Genomic DNA, 15,169 nt, shown 5'->3' on the forward strand with positions numbered 1-15,169 from the left:
GGAGCTGGGATTCCCCAGGCCCCGCCCCCGCCCCCGGCCCGCGGGGAGACCGAGGCTTGCAGTGGGGCGGCGCGGGGGAAGAGGGGGGAACCGCTCGCTTTAGGGACCGGCAACTAGGGTGGGGGAGGGATACCGAGGTGCAGACCCAGATCCTCACCATGCCCTAGGACCCTGCCTCACTTTCTCCGGTCAGTGGCTGAGGTTAATTAGCTGACAGGGAAACAAAGAGTCACTGCAGGCTACAGCGTAGGTGTTGGTGTTCCTATTCCTGCCTGTGGGAAAATAGAACCAAGGCCAAATTCAGCTGGTCCCTCTCCCTCAGGACCTCCTTTCTGCCCCATCCTAGGGACTTGGACCCCCAGCTAACTCCCCCCGCTAAATCGCCAGGGCCCAGGTTTGGAAAGGGGGGAAGAGATTTGTTCTTTGAAAGTGACTAAGGGAATCCCAGACTGAGTAATCCCTAGGGAGAAACCCCAGCTGTGACCTATCCCACGGGGGCCAAGGAAAGTCATTCTTCTCTTCCCCACCATGTGAACGGTGACCTTTGTCTGGCAAATAGCGAAGAGTAATTTGTGGAGGACCCTGCCCCTCCCCATTCCCTTATCTCCTTAGAAAAATGGATGTTGGAACCAGTCCCTCCCTGCCATCTACAGACTCTTCCACCAGGGACTTCAGACCGCCTCAACCCTTGCCCTGTCGCTTCCCTCGGCTGAACACATTCGGACGCCTAGGTCCCTGAACCCCCTTTCAGGCCTTCCTAACGCGGCGCCTGCCTCTCGCTCAGCTGCTGCCAGCGGAGGGCCCCTCCGCAGCCTCCTTGCTCCCCCCTCCCTCCGGCCCCCCTCCCGCTCTCGTTCTACGTCATGGGATGACGTCGGAAACCAGGGAGGGAGGAGGAGCACCCCCCCTCCCCAGCCAGTGGCTCCCGTTGCAGCTTGCTTAGCCCAGCCTCCCGCTTTCCCGCCCCCCCCTTTCTCCAAAGCGAGCCCCCCACGCCTGGCAGGAGCTATATAAGGCGGAACGAGGCAGGCGAGGGGGGCAGCGCAGCCGAGCGGAGCCCAGGAGAGGAGAGAGATTGAGAGAGAGCCTGAGCAAGAGACGGGGAAGCAAGGAGGAGGAAGCCACCGGTGCGTCGGGACAGGAACGCAGGTGTTCGGAGCGCCCGAGCTGGAGCTCCGAAGCCGCTAGTCATGTACCGCTCCACCAAGGGCGCCTCCAAGGCGCGCCGCGACCAGATCAACGCTGAGATCCGGAACCTCAAGGAGCTGCTGCCGCTGGCCGAAGCGGACAAGGTCCGGCTGTCCTACCTGCACATTATGAGTCTTGCCTGCATCTACACTCGCAAGGGCGTCTTCTTCGCTGGAGGTGAGCAAACTGGGGCTGCTGGAGACCCGAGCTGGCCGGCACTGGGGATAGTGGAGCTGAGGGGACCCACTGGGACTACTGCATGTCTAGAGCAGCGTGTTGGCGAGCTGGGGAGAGAAGGGACTTGGGGAACTCAGGATTTAGTACTTTTCCTCTTGAGCTCCGGATGAAGGTTAGAGAGCCTGGATAGCGTCCCTGGTGCCAGACTTCACTGGAGGAGGAGAGCCAGGACAGAATGGCCCCATATCCACCAGCGCAGAGGCGCTCCGGGAGCCCAGGGAGGGAAGCCCGGGAAGTTGCAGGGATGGAGCCGCCGAAGCCCGGGGAAGCGTAGCCGCTGTTCACGGTGGTGAAGGAAAGGGCGCATTTGCAGCCTTTGAGGCGCTGTCCGCGGTGCTGACAGCACCACCGACTGCGCAGCGCTGCCCGCGGTGCTGAACGCCCGATAGACTTTGGAACGCTGTCCGTGGTCCTGAAATTCAGGGCCGCAGAACTCCCTTGACCCCACTTAGAAGTCGAAGGGCTCAAGGGCTGGGGAAATTCAGCAACAGGTTCCCCGGGCAAGAGCTGCGGGCACCGGGTCAACAGGTGTCTGAGGCAGGTTCATGAGAAATTCCTCTGGATTTTCTGAAACTCAGTCCATGCTTTCCTCACTTCTACTTTGCCTCCCAGTCTTACTCCTGACTTATCATATCTTCTCACCCTGCAGGCACTCCTCTGGCGGGCCCTACAGGGCTTCTCTCAGCTCAAGAGCTTGAAGACATAGTGGCAGCACTACCTGGCTTTCTGCTTGTGTTCACAGCTGAGGGGAAGCTGCTATATCTGTCTGAGAGTGTGAGCGAGCATCTGGGCCACTCCATGGTGAGTGCTGAGGGTCTTCTCAGCTTGGGCTGGGGCACAGATGGGACATGATGAACTCTACACTTCTTAGAATTCCTGGGGAGGGAGGGGTTACACTCTGCAAGGTGCTATGTGCCAAGGGTTGCCTCTTGCTGTCTTCGCTAATGGTCATCTCTTCCTTATCTTTCTCCAGGTGGACCTCGTTGCCCAGGGTGACAGTATCTATGACATCATTGACCCAGCTGACCACCTAACTGTGCGCCAGCAACTCACTCTTCCCTCTGCCCTGGACAGCGGTAAGAACTCCCTTCCTCAGTCTAATCTCACTCCTGCTCCACTGCTCCTCCCCATTTGTCATTTCTCTCAGCCATCCAGCCTCTTACCAGTTTTTCTCTTCATTCACCTAGATCGCCTCTTCCGCTGTCGCTTCAACACTTCCAAGTCCCTCAGGCGCCAGAGCGCAGGCAACAAACTGGTGCTTATTCGAGGCCGATTCCACGCTCACCCACCTGGGGCCTACTGGGCAGGAAACCCTGTGTTCACAGCTTTCTGTGCCCCACTGGAGCCAAGACCACGCCCTGGCCCTGGCCCTGGCCTTGGCCCTGCCTCACTTTTCCTGGCCATGTTTCAGAGCCGTCATGCTAAAGACTTGGCCCTACTGGACATCTCTGAGAGGTAAGCCCAGAGTGTTCAGACCTCAGGAGGAAAGCAGGCCAGAGATGAGGGACCCTAGATTCTGGAGTCAGGGGAAGGGAGGATGGATTCAAAGGGGGCAGAGGACCTGGGAGGGAGTGAGATGCCTGGGTATCAAGCAAGGAAAACAGAAAGCTGACCTCACCCTTTCCACCTTCCCAGTGTCCTAATCTACCTGGGCTTTGAGCGCAGTGAACTGCTCTGTAAATCATGGTATGGACTGCTGCACCCTGAGGACCTGGGCCACGCTTCTGCTCAACACTACCGCCTGTGTGAGTGTCCAGAGAAGCTGGGGACAAGACAGGGAACTGGGAAAGGGCATGGGAGACCCAACCAAGAAGGTCTATGGCAAAGGCTGATGCTGGGGAGCTACCAGAGGCCAACAGTTTTGGATGCTATAGGGTGAACTTTAGGGTGAGGAGTCAAGGAGAGAATAGAATCAGAACTTGGGGACTGCAACTGGTGAGGTCAAGGTGGGGAACTGTGTGGCAGGTTAGGGTAGTCAGAAAAGAGGATGTCATTGATACCCTAATTCAGTGGAGAGGTCAGTAAAGGGGGAGTTTAGGTGGTGTTGACCGATGGGCATACTAACTCTGCATCTCTTCTTTCCATTCAGTGGCTGAGAGTGGAGATATTCAGGCAGAGATGGTGGTGAGACTGCAGGCCAAGCCTGGAGGCTGGGCATGGATTTATTGCCTGTTATACTCAGAAGGTCCAGAGAGCCCCATTACTGCCAATAACTACCCAATCAGGTGAGCTGCAAGGCAGGGGCCTGGGGGGCAGCTGAGCTGGACATGGAAGAGACACAAATCAGGGAACTGCTCTGAGAATGGACACCAAACCCTTACCGGCTGCCTCTTCTCTCCTCTCCAGTGACACGGAAGCCTGGAGCCTCCGCCAGCAGCTGAACTCTGAAGACACCCAGGCAGCATATATCCTCGGCACCCCAGCCGTGCTGCCCTCATTCCCTGAGAACATCCTCTCCCAGGAGCAGTGCTCCAGCTCTAACCCACTCTTCAACCCTGCCCTGGGGGCTCCCAGAAGCACCAGTTTCCCCAGTGCTCCTGAGCTGGGTGCTGTCTCAACATCAGAAGAGCTTCCTCGACCCCCCAAAGAGCTGGGCTTCAGTTACATGACGTTCTCATCTGGCCCTGAGCCTTCTCTTCAAGCAGACCTGAGCAAGGATCTTGTGTGCACCCCACCCTACACGCCCCACCAGCCGGGAGGCTGTGCCTTCCTCTTCAGCCTCCATGAGCCCTTCCAGACCCACTTGCCCACTCCATCCAGCTCTCTCCAAGAACAGATGACTCCAAGCACCGCAACCTTCTCTGATCAATTGACACCCAGCAGTGCAACCTTCCCAGATCCACTGACTAGTCCACTACAAGGCCAGCTGACTGAAACTTCAACCAGAAGCTATGAAGATCAGTTGAATCCCTGCACCTCCACCTTCCCAGATCAGCTGCTTCCCAGCACTGCCACCTTCCCAGAGCCTCTGGGCAGCCCTGCCCAGGAGCAGCTGACTCCTCCTAGCACGGCATTCCAAGCACATCTGAACAGCCCCAGCCAAACTTTCCCAGAGCAACTGAGCCCCAGTCACACCAAGACTTACTTCGCCCAGGAGGGATGCAGTTTTCTCTATGAGAAGTTGCCCCCAAGTCCTAGCAGCCCTGGTAATGGGGACTGCACACTCCTGGCCCTAGCCCAGCTCCGGGGCCCCCTCTCTGTGGACGTCCCCCTGATGCCCGAAGGCCTACTTACACCTGAGGCCTCTCCAGTCAAGCAGAGTTTCTTTCACTACTCTGAGAAGGAGCAGAATGAGATAGATCGTCTCATCCAGCAGATCAGCCAGTTGGCTCAGGGCATGGACAGGCCCTTCTCAGCTGAGGCCAGCACGGGTGGGCTGGAGCCGCTTGGGGGGCTGGAGCCCCTGGACTCCAACCTGTCCCTGTCGGGGGCTGGTCCCCCTGTGCTCAGCCTGGACCTGAAACCCTGGAAATGCCAGGAGCTGGATTTCCTGGCTGACCCTGATACTATATTCCTGGAAGAGACGCCCGTGGAAGACATCTTCATGGATCTCTCTACTCCAGACCCCAGTGGGGAATGGAGTTCAGGGGATCCTGAGGCAGCGGTCCCAGGAGGGGCCCCATCGCCTTGCAACAACCTGTCCCCAGAAGACCATAGCTTCCTGGAGGACCTGGCCACATATGAAACCGCCTTTGAGACAGGTGTCTCAGCATTCCCCTACGATGGGTTTCCTGATGAGTTGTATCAACTCCAGAGCCAAGTTCAAGACAGCTTCCATGATGGTGAGTCCAGCCAAAATGTCTAAGAACTCAAGTCCCTGGCCTGCCAATAAGATGTTGGGTGGAATTAGATGAGTAAATTCCCCTTCTGGACCTCAATTTTATTAATGGGATGAAATCACCTGCTGCCGGGGGTAGAGTGGGGATAAGAACTAATGAAAGTCTTAATATGCAAATTCTGGACAAGTAGGTCTGGAGGGCAAGGGTGTGGGCTGTGGGATAAAGTGCCAGAGAATCCTCAGGTCATAGTTTGTGCTTCTTAACTCTGTGAGGGACCTAGATCAGTGATCACCACCTCATTTTACAGATGAAGACAATCAAGGTCCCAGAATTAAAGAAATTTGCCCAAAGTCACACAAAAAATTGATGGAAGAGGGATCTATCTCTTAGATAGAGCTCTATCTCAGTATTATTGTCCCCTAAAGGGAAGACAGAGCAAGAGTTTAATAGGAGTCCAGGAAAGAAAGAGAGTAGGACGCAGCCCCTGGCCCCAACAGAGGCTTTCTGCTTATGGGTCCATCATTTCCAAAACTACAGCCATAGTTTCACTCCATCCGTCCAAATTGCTCCCTTATCTGCTGAGCCTCTGTGATTATTCAGTCATTGGGCCAACATGTATGAGGCCCATACTAGGTGCCAACAGTGCACCACAGCCTCAGCTCGGGGACCCTCTTTCCTAATAGGCCTTACTGACTGTCCCCCCTTCCTCTCTCTCTCTCTCTCTGCAGATGGAAGTGGAGGGGAACCAACGTTTTGAATAAGTCTGTGACTTAACGTCGTCAAGTATGGCATATTGTCATCAAGACGTGGAGCCGCTCTCCACCCCCCCGGGACTGTTGGGGGGATTCTGGGGGCCAGAGGGGGATATATCTGATTCCCCAGGCCCTGTAGGAATTGGGGGGGGGGGGAGGTGGGAGGGCAAGGGAGGGGAACTTCTTTTTAAAATTTAGAGACTTCGAGCGATCCCAGTTTCCATTTCAATCTGTATTCACTCGTAGTGAGTTTCCTTGAATGGGATTTCAAGCGGAGAATGGGGGAGTCTCACTTCCCCCTCCCCGCGCTGCCCCATGGGCCTGGGCCAGTTCTCCACCCCTGGGGGCCAAGCCACCCCTGGGCCTTGGTGGGGGAAAGGCAGCGCCCACCTGGGCCAGCCTGTGCCCTGAGGGGCTCTTGACACCCACGTAGAATTCTCTACACACCAGTAACGGGATTTCAATTCCGATGGACTCTGCCACCCTGGCAGCCCTTCTTGTGACTTTTGCGCCCCGCGCCTGGAGTGGGGGGCGCGAAGAGACGCTACGTTCCTTTCCGATGGAGGAAGGCAGACCTGCCGCCGTCACACGTGTGCTTGCACGAGTGCGTGTACCTGGTGCGGGACTCACCCGGCCACCAGACTGCCTGGGCCTGCCCAGGCGGCCACCTCGTGGTGCTGTGGTGACTTTGTAGCCAACTTTATAATAAAGTCCAGTTTGCCTTTTTGGTACCCCTGGTGTCATGCACTACCGTGAAAAGGGAAGGGTGGGGACGAGAAGGGGGGGAGGCCCAGACAGGAGGTAAAGTCTGGACCTGCTGACAGCCCTGGCATTTCTTCATTCACTCATGCACTCATTCACGTGTTCACTCAACATCTGGGAGTACAGTGTGCAGCCCACGCTGTGCTAGAAGACAGAGAGTGTGGAGCTGAAACAGATACTACATCTCGCCTTCAAGAGGCTTTGGTGTCCCATACTGGAGGGTATCGGAGTCGGCTCCCTGCTCCAAGCTTGCGGTGCTCACAATGTGGGAGGGAGAAGAAGGGGCTGGGAGTGAGCTGGGGATTCTGCTTGGCATTTTCCTGGACAGGGGTTTGAAGTTTCAGGACATGAGTTTCTCTCTTCAGCCTGGTTCTGCAGGAAAGCAGCTTCCCTTTGGGGTCTTGGATCTTCTCATTGGAAATGATAACCACCCCTGTTATCCTTGCATGGGGCTTTCAGATGACAAACAGTTTCGTATCCTTTATTCACTGCAGTAAAGCCTCTGGACAGTCATATTAGTACCATTTCACTGATGAAGAAACAGGATCACAGGTAAAGAGCGATTTGCCCCACAGTTGGTGAGAGGCACAGGTGGGCAACATGCCCACATCATCTCCATCCAAGCCCTGGGCTGTCTCCTCTGCCCCCAAAGCCAGCAGACCACCATCTCAAATGGTCTCATCTCAGATTACCTGAGAGGGGTAGATTTGGGCTGGAGGAGGGGCCACTTCCCCTCCAGGTCCAAATTGCTAGAGCAGACTCCCAACTTCTGAGCAGAATATAACCTAGTTGGTCCAGACAAAAAGTTCCAAAAATACTGTTTTCCTCCAAGCTTTGGACCCAACAGCTGCAGGGTATGGTTGGGGAAATATTGAAAATTAGGAGACAGAAAGACCTGGATTCAAATGCCACCTCCATCAACTGTTTGCTGAGTGGTCCCTGAGCCTCAGTTTCCTCACAGGTAAAATGAAGTTGAAAAAAAAATGACACTTACCTCCAAAAGATGCTGCTAGGACTTGACAGGGTCTCTTTATAAGCTGAGGAGAACAGAGCAGACTTAAGTTATTATGGTGAATTAGAAGGCAATGGCGATTGCAGAGGCTTAGAGGAAGTTTCTTTCTCAAGGAGAGGAAAGAAACACCAAGCCAGATCTTTCCCACAATGAAATATGGAGGCTGGGTTCCAGGAGCTGAGAGCACAATGCCGAGGACTCCCCTAAAGCTCCTCACATTCCAAACCCTCTAGCTCTGGGGCCATGCCCTTCAGAAGGTCCCACGGGAAGGAAGACATTCCAGGGAACTGTCACCCCTTTTCCACCTTGGACGGATCCTTGGGTGAAACAGAAAGGTGAAGTCTTGTGCTCCACCTTCCTGGGCATCCACTCTCCAACCTGGACAAAAGAACTGGATTGTAAGCCCCACGAGGACCCTGTCTTAGCTCCACTCCCTCACTGGCACCGAGCACAGGGTCAGGCACATAGCAGGCACACTAGAAATATTTTGTTGAGAGGACCATTTCTAAAGATCAGCCCAAGGATTTGAGCAGAAAGTCACCAATTTCTAGCGCAAAAATTTGTTCCTGAGTTCCCCAGAGAGCAAAGGGTTGTAACTCTCAGCTTTGACTCTTAAGTGACCAAAAGCTCAAGACAGATATTAGAGTCCCATCCAAAAACATCACTGGTGGTCATCAAAAACAGGGGAACTCTGGGAAGCTGTAACAGCCAGGAGGAGCCCCAGGAAACATGATAATGAAATACGGTATTCTAGATAGGATCCTGGAACAGAATAAGGACGTAGATTAAAAACTAAGGAAATCTGAACAAAGTATGGGTTTTAGTTAATACTAGTGTATCAACATTGGCTGATTAACTGTGACAAATGTACCATATAAGTATAAGATGCAAATAATAGAGGAAATAATAGGTACGGAGTATATGGGAACTCTCTGTACTATTTTCATAAAGTTTCTGTAAATCTAAATCTATTCTGAAATAGAAAGTTCCTGTAAAAAGCAAAACTAAATAAATTAAAATTAAAAAAATAAAAAACATGCAGGGCTAGCCTGGTGGCGTAGTGGTTAAAGTGGCACGCTCCACTTCGGCGGCCTGGGTTTGCAGGTTTGGATCCCGGGCGAGGACATACACCACTCGTCAAGCCATGTTGTGGTGGTGACCCGCAAACAAAATAGAGGAAGACTGGGATGGATGTTAGCTCAGGCCACTCTTCCTAGAGTAAAAAAAGGAAGATTGGCAACAGGTGTTAGCTCAGGGTCAATCTTCCTCACCAAAAATTAAAATAAAAAATATGTGAGAAAAAATAAACACCTCACTTGTGTTTGGTGGTGGTGGTAGGTGATAGCAGAGCGTGTGCGTTTTGATGAGAAGAGACCCTGACAGTCAGAACCAGAGATGCCGGCAGCCAAGTCCAGCAGAGAGAAAAAATGAGAAGGGCCAATGGCTCCACCTGCTGGACAGAGAAGTATTTGCTTCTGTTCCTCTCGGGCAAGGTCCCTGTAGCTCAGAGGGGGCTTAGAACAGATGGTTAAACTGAGATTGGCGGAAGGGAAGGACTTGCCCAATGGCACTGCCAGAGTCGCTGCAAAGCCAGGTCTGACTCACAGCCAGTTCCCTGTCCACCAATACCAGACTCTGCCCTTGGAGCAGAATGTAGGAGAAAGGGCTCAAGTTTTGGGGTCATAAAGACTGAGCTCAAGTGCTGGCCCCGCAGCCTCATTGTTCATGTGATGAATATTCACAATATCTACCGTGTCAGAAACCGTTCTGGGTGCTGGGGCTGCAGCAGTGAACAAGACAGACAAGGTCCCTGGGCACACAGAGCTCACATTGTAGTTGTGGGGAGACATAACAAAGAGGAAACAAACAGTCAAAAAGGAGCATACAGTGGGGCTGGCCCCGTGGCCGAGTGGTTAAGTTCGCGCGCTCTGCTGCAGGCGGCCCAGTGTTTCATTGGTTCGGATCCTGGGCGCGGACATGGCACTGCTCATCGAACCGCACTGGGGCAGCGTCCCACATGTCACAACTGGGGGGACCCACAACGGAGAGTATACAGCTATGTACTGGGGGGCTTTGGGGAGAAAAAGGAAAAAAATAAAATCTTTAAAAAAAAAAAATAAGGAGCATACAGTGTGTACAATAAGGAAAAGAGCCAGGCGCTGTGATAGAGAACCACAGGTCTGCTTTAGAGTGGGAAGAGAGAAAGTCCTTTCTAAGGAGGTGACATTGCGCTCAGACCTAAAAGATGAGAGACAGGAATAAGAATGTTCTGGGCCAAAGGAAGGCGAGAGTGGACCTATTTAGATGGGGGGAGGATTTAACCTGTTTAAGGAATAGCGAGAAAATCAGTATGGCTGGATCAAGGCCAGCAAGAAGAAGAGTGGTTGGAGAGAAGGAAAAAGATTATTTTAGGGCCTTTTGACCATGATAAGAAACTTAGATTTTATTTCATGTGTAATAGGAATCCATTGGGGAGATTTAAGCAGGGGAATGACATGCTGGGATTTGCGTGTCTAAGCCAGCCCTCTGACACTTGTGTGGAGAATGGATCAGAGGAGGCAGGAGTGGAAGCAGAGAGACCAGTCAGGCTTCTGCAGAGATCCAGGCAAAATGGGGTGAGAGTTTTCACCAGACACACATGGAGGTAGGTGGCTGGGTCTGGAATATTATGGAGACAGAACTAGAATGATTTGTTAATGGGTTTAAAGTAGGGATGAGGAAAAGAGAGGAGTCTTGTGTCTCTGACTTTTGTCCTGGGTGAGGAGTTGTGGTTCATTTAGATTGAAATGAGATGGATATCAGGAATTTTGTAGTGTCCTCTGGTGCCTGGCAGGACAATTCAAAACCTCCCTGGATGAGGGCACATCCATCTTAGGCCTCAAGGAGCTTTTATAAATAATTTGTCACAGGCATTGAGCAGGACACAATCATAGACAACCAGACACACAAGGAAGCAAGACAATATGAGCAAGAATCAGCAACCACAGACTTGCCCAGACGTCATATATTGAAATAATCAGTCATTGATTTAAAACAACTATACTTTTCATGTTTAAAGAAAAAATTACAAAGTCAAGAACATTTGCAGGGAACATGAAACAATAAAGGTAATAAACCAGACTTGAAAAAGAACCAATAGAACTTCCAGAAGTGAAAAATGTGAAAAGTAAAATTTAAAACTCAATTGGAGAACAACTGGAAATGGAAAATTGGAAGAGCCAGCAAGTCTTAGAACCATGTCATGCATCGGGTTTTTTTGACCAAAGATGATAAAACAATGTGCTGAGTGGCCCATGTGTACACTGTCTGAAAACCAACTGCCTGTGATCTGGGTAATTTAATGTATTATAGGCTACTATAATCTATACTAGGCCAAGTTTTAGGGGAAGTACATAATCTAAAATATTATTTTCTATTTCAGTTATTTGAGCACCTTGAAGGAGAGAAAATCACTCTATTGATTCAATGAAAACACGTAATTAAAAATCAGTATTTGAAGACAAAATTGTTGACCTACACTGCATATGGAGTATAATTGTGTCATACGCAGTGGCAGATACTTATGTACGATGGTTTATTATACAATGTTTCATTGTGACAGCTATAAAAACATTAATAAGTTGTAAAATTCATGTTGCCAAAGACATCACAGAACTGTAGAAACAACGAGAACCAGATGAACTAAAATTCCAGAGAGGAAAGAGCCCTTCATGTGTGAGCTGATGATCATTAGTCATCTTCTTCCCTGGAGACGTTTCATTATTCTAGGTTCAGGCTGATTGGGTTTAGTCCACACAGAGGGAATCCACCGGGAGTGAGCTTTTGGGTGGTCATGAGGGGCTGATGCATGGCCTGTTTTCCCCGTGGGATATTTGCTAATTCTGAAATGATGGGGGAGACTGGGAGGCTGAGATAAAAGCTGAAAGGCGAAATAGAACCTCCCATAGTCTCATGGTGCTAAAGGGAAGGGACCCTTAAGAAGAAGAGAACCTGCGGCAAACTCCTGACCCGTCTCCCCATCAAGACATTTGCACATTTCAAACCCGTATGCCGAGGAATGCTAAACTCAAAATGTCTGAGGGGCAGAACTGAATTCCCCCAGTTTTTCAGAGCAAGAAAATAGGCCTTTCACATTGCAAAAGCAATTCAATGGAGGAAGGATAATCTTTTCAACAAATGGTACTGGGGTAGTAACTAGATATCCTTAGGGGGAAAAAAAAGAACCTCATGTCTTATACAAAAATTAACTCAAGGGGCCGGCCCAGTGGCGCAGCAGTTAAGTGCGCACGTTCCACTTTGGTGGCCCAGGGTTCGCTGGTCCGGATCCCGGGTGCAGACATGGCACTGCTTGGCAGGCCATGCTGTGGTAGGTATCCCATACCATATATAAAGCAGAGGAAGATGGGCATAGATGTTAGCTCAGGGCCAGTCTTCCTCAGCAAAAAGAGGAGGATTGGCAGCAGATGTTAGCTCAGGGCTAATCTTCCTCAAAAAAAAAAAATTAACTCAAAATGGGTCACAGATTCAAATGTAAAATGTAATGTACTCTGGATATGGTTTAAGAGGACATGGCTATAGTAAATAAAAGTTTTGATGGTGTGGACAGAGAGCTAGAAAAAAACCCTATAAATATAAAACTTTTAGACGAAAAAATAGGAGAAAATCTTAGGTACCAAGGGCTTGGTAAAGAGTTCTTAAGCATGACACCAAAAGAAGGATCTATAAAAGAAAGATTGATAAATTGGACTTCATTGAAATTGAAAACTTTTGCTCTGTGAAAGACCTTCTTAAGAGGGTGAGTAGACAAGCTACATGGTGGGAGAAAATATTTGGAAACTACCTATCTGACAAAGGACTCCTATCTAAAACTCTCAAAAGACAGCAGTAAAAAACCCCAAACAATCCATTAGAAAATGGACAAAAGACATGAAGAAATATTTCACCAAAGAACACATATGCATAGCAAATAAGCACATGGTAAGGTGCTCAACAGCACTAGCCATTAGGGAAACTCAAATTAAGACCAGAATGAGATATGACCACCCACCTATTAGAACAATTAAATAAGCACAATAATAATGACAATTTCAAGGCTAGTGAGGATGCAGGGAAACTGGATCGCTCATAATTGCTGGTGAGAACATAAACTGGTGCAGTTACTCTGGAAAAGATTTCTGCAATCCCTTAAAAAACTAAACGTACACTTACCATACAACCCAGCAATTACACTCCTGGGCATCCATCCCAGAGGAATGAAAAGTCTTTCAAGAATCTTCCCACCAGCTTTATCTGTAACAGCCAAAAAGTGGAAACAACAAAATGTCCTTCAACAGATGAATGGTTAAACAGACTTGTGGTCCATCCACACTTGGGATGCTACAGCAATGGAAAGGAATGAACTCTTGACACAAGCAACTTGGATGGATCTCAAAGGCATTTTGCTGAGATAAAGACAATCTGAAAGGGACACATATTGCATGAGTCCATATGACATTCTAGAAATGAGAACAAAGACTTCCCTCTTATAGAGGTGGAGAGCAGATTAGTGGATGCCTGGGATTAGAGACAGTGGGGGCGAGGGGATGGGTATGACTATAAAGGAGAAAAAGCAATCAAATGGAGCTGTGGGGGTCTTTTATAACCTAATCTCAGAAATGACATAACATCACTTCTGCATAGTCTATTGATGACATAGACCGACCCTGGAACAACGTGGGAGGGTGTTCATTACTAGGAGGTGGGGATCTTTAGGACCATTTTGGAGGGTGGCTACCACACCAACTGACGCTCTTACAAGAACATCTGAAACATAAGGAGAGAGAAAAGTTGAGAGGATGTAAAAAAGATATATCATACTAAATCTAAACAAAAGAGAGATTGGTATAGGTATTTATAGTAACAAACACAAGAGACTTTAAGACTAAAGCGTTACAAGGCAAAGAGTGAGTGGGAGATGAAGAGGTATAGACAGTATGTTTAGACAATTCTTTTAGGTTTCACAGCAAAAGAAAACAGAGAAATGGAGCAGTGGCTAAAGGGAGATGAGCTGTCAAAGAAGCTGCTTTTTAAAAAATGATACTAGAGTATGCATGTGTGCTCAAGAAAATAACCCGGAAACAATAATAGCTGCCGTTTATCGAGGCCTCGCAATATGCCAGTCATTGTTCGAATACTTTCTATGCATTAATTCATTTAATCTTTACCACAACCCCCTCCCCTTTTTCTTACATCATATCCCTATGACTTATCCATTTTATAACTGGAAATTTGTACCTTTTGACCCCCTCCACCCATCTCACCCACCCCCCACCCCCACCTCTGGTAACCACCCATCTGTTCTCTGTATCTATGAGTTCAGGTTTTTGGTTTTTTGGGTTTTTTGCTTGTTTGTTTTTAGGCTCCACATATTAGTGAGATCATATGGTATTTGTCTTTCTTTGTCTGACTTATTTCACTTAGCATAATGCCCTCAAGTTCCAGCCATGTTGTCATGAATGGCAAGATTTCCTTTTTTTTATGGCTGAATATTCTATCGCAATATATACAGCACATTTTCTTTATCCATTCATTCATCAGTGGACACTTAGGTAGTTTCTATATCTTGGCTATTGTAAAAAATGCTGCACTGAACATGGGGGTGCATATATCTTTTTGACTTAGTGTTTTCATTTTCTGTGGATAAATATCCAGAAGTGAGACAGCTGGATCGTACAGCAGTTCTATTTTGAGGAACCTCCACACTGTTTTCCATGGTGGCTGCACCAATTTACATTCCCACCAACAGTGCATAAGGGTTTCCTTTTCTCCACATCCTCTCCAACATTTGTTATTTCTTGTCTTTTTGACAATAGCCATTCTAACAGATGTGAGGTGCTCTCTCATTGTGGATTGGATTTGCATTTCCCTGATCACTAGTGATGTTGAGCACCTGTTGGCCATGAGTGTGTCTTCTTTGGATAAACGTCCATTCTGATCCTCTGCCCATTTTTTAACTATTTTTTTTCTATTGAGTTGTAGGAGTTCTTTGTATATTTTGGCTATTAACCCCTTATTAGATACATGATTTGCAAGTATTTTCTCCCATTTGGTAGGTTGCCTTTTTTTTTTTTTTTTGATGCTTTCCATCACTATGCAGCAGCTTTTTAGTTTCTTGTAGTCCCATTTGTTTATTTTTGCTTTTGTTGCCTTTGATGTTGGTGTCAAATCCAAAAAATCATTGCCAAGACTGATGTCAAGGAGACCATGTTTTCTTCTAGTTGTTCTAGGAGTTTTATGGTTTCAGGTCTTACGTTCAAGTCTTTAATCCACCTTGAGTTAACTTTTGTGTCTGGTGTAAAATAGTTGCCCTGTTTTGCTCTTTTGCACGTGGTTGTTGTTTTCCCAACACCATTTATTAAAGAGACTGCCCTTTTCCCACTGTATATTCTTGGCTCCTTTGT

General features: G+C 49.0%; 1 protein-coding gene across 1 annotated transcript; it reads left to right on the forward strand.

The window, feature by feature from the left end:
- The first annotated feature begins 276 nt into the window (after window positions 1-276).
- On the forward strand, window positions 277-6,687 carry NPAS4 (neuronal PAS domain protein 4). The gene is made up of 8 exons (XM_008533283.2): window positions 277-1,365; window positions 2,075-2,226; window positions 2,399-2,501; window positions 2,613-2,880; window positions 3,061-3,170; window positions 3,515-3,650; window positions 3,772-5,207; window positions 5,933-6,687. The coding sequence occupies exons 1-8, from the start codon at window positions 1,191-1,193 to the stop codon at window positions 5,959-5,961; spliced, it is 2,409 nt and encodes an 802-aa protein (XP_008531505.1). The 5' UTR covers window positions 277-1,190; the 3' UTR covers window positions 5,962-6,687.
- Window positions 6,688-15,169: the final 8,482 nt, after the last annotated feature.

This window comes from Equus przewalskii, chromosome 11 (assembly GCF_037783145.1).
Source record: "Equus przewalskii isolate Varuska chromosome 11, EquPr2, whole genome shotgun sequence".
Taxonomy (NCBI): Eukaryota; Metazoa; Chordata; class Mammalia; order Perissodactyla; family Equidae; genus Equus; species Equus przewalskii.

Coding starts and splice junctions, on each gene's coding strand:
- NPAS4 (XM_008533283.2), top strand. CDS start 1,191: ATGTACCGCTCCACCAAGGGCGCCTCCAAGGCGCGCCGCGACCAGATC. Junction 2,227..2,398: donor AGCATCTGGGCCACTCCATG/GTGAGTGCTGAG, acceptor ATCTTTCTCCAG/GTGGACCTCGTTGCCCAGGG. Junction 3,651..3,771: donor GCCAATAACTACCCAATCAG/GTGAGCTGCAAG, acceptor TCTCCTCTCCAG/TGACACGGAAGCCTGGAGCC.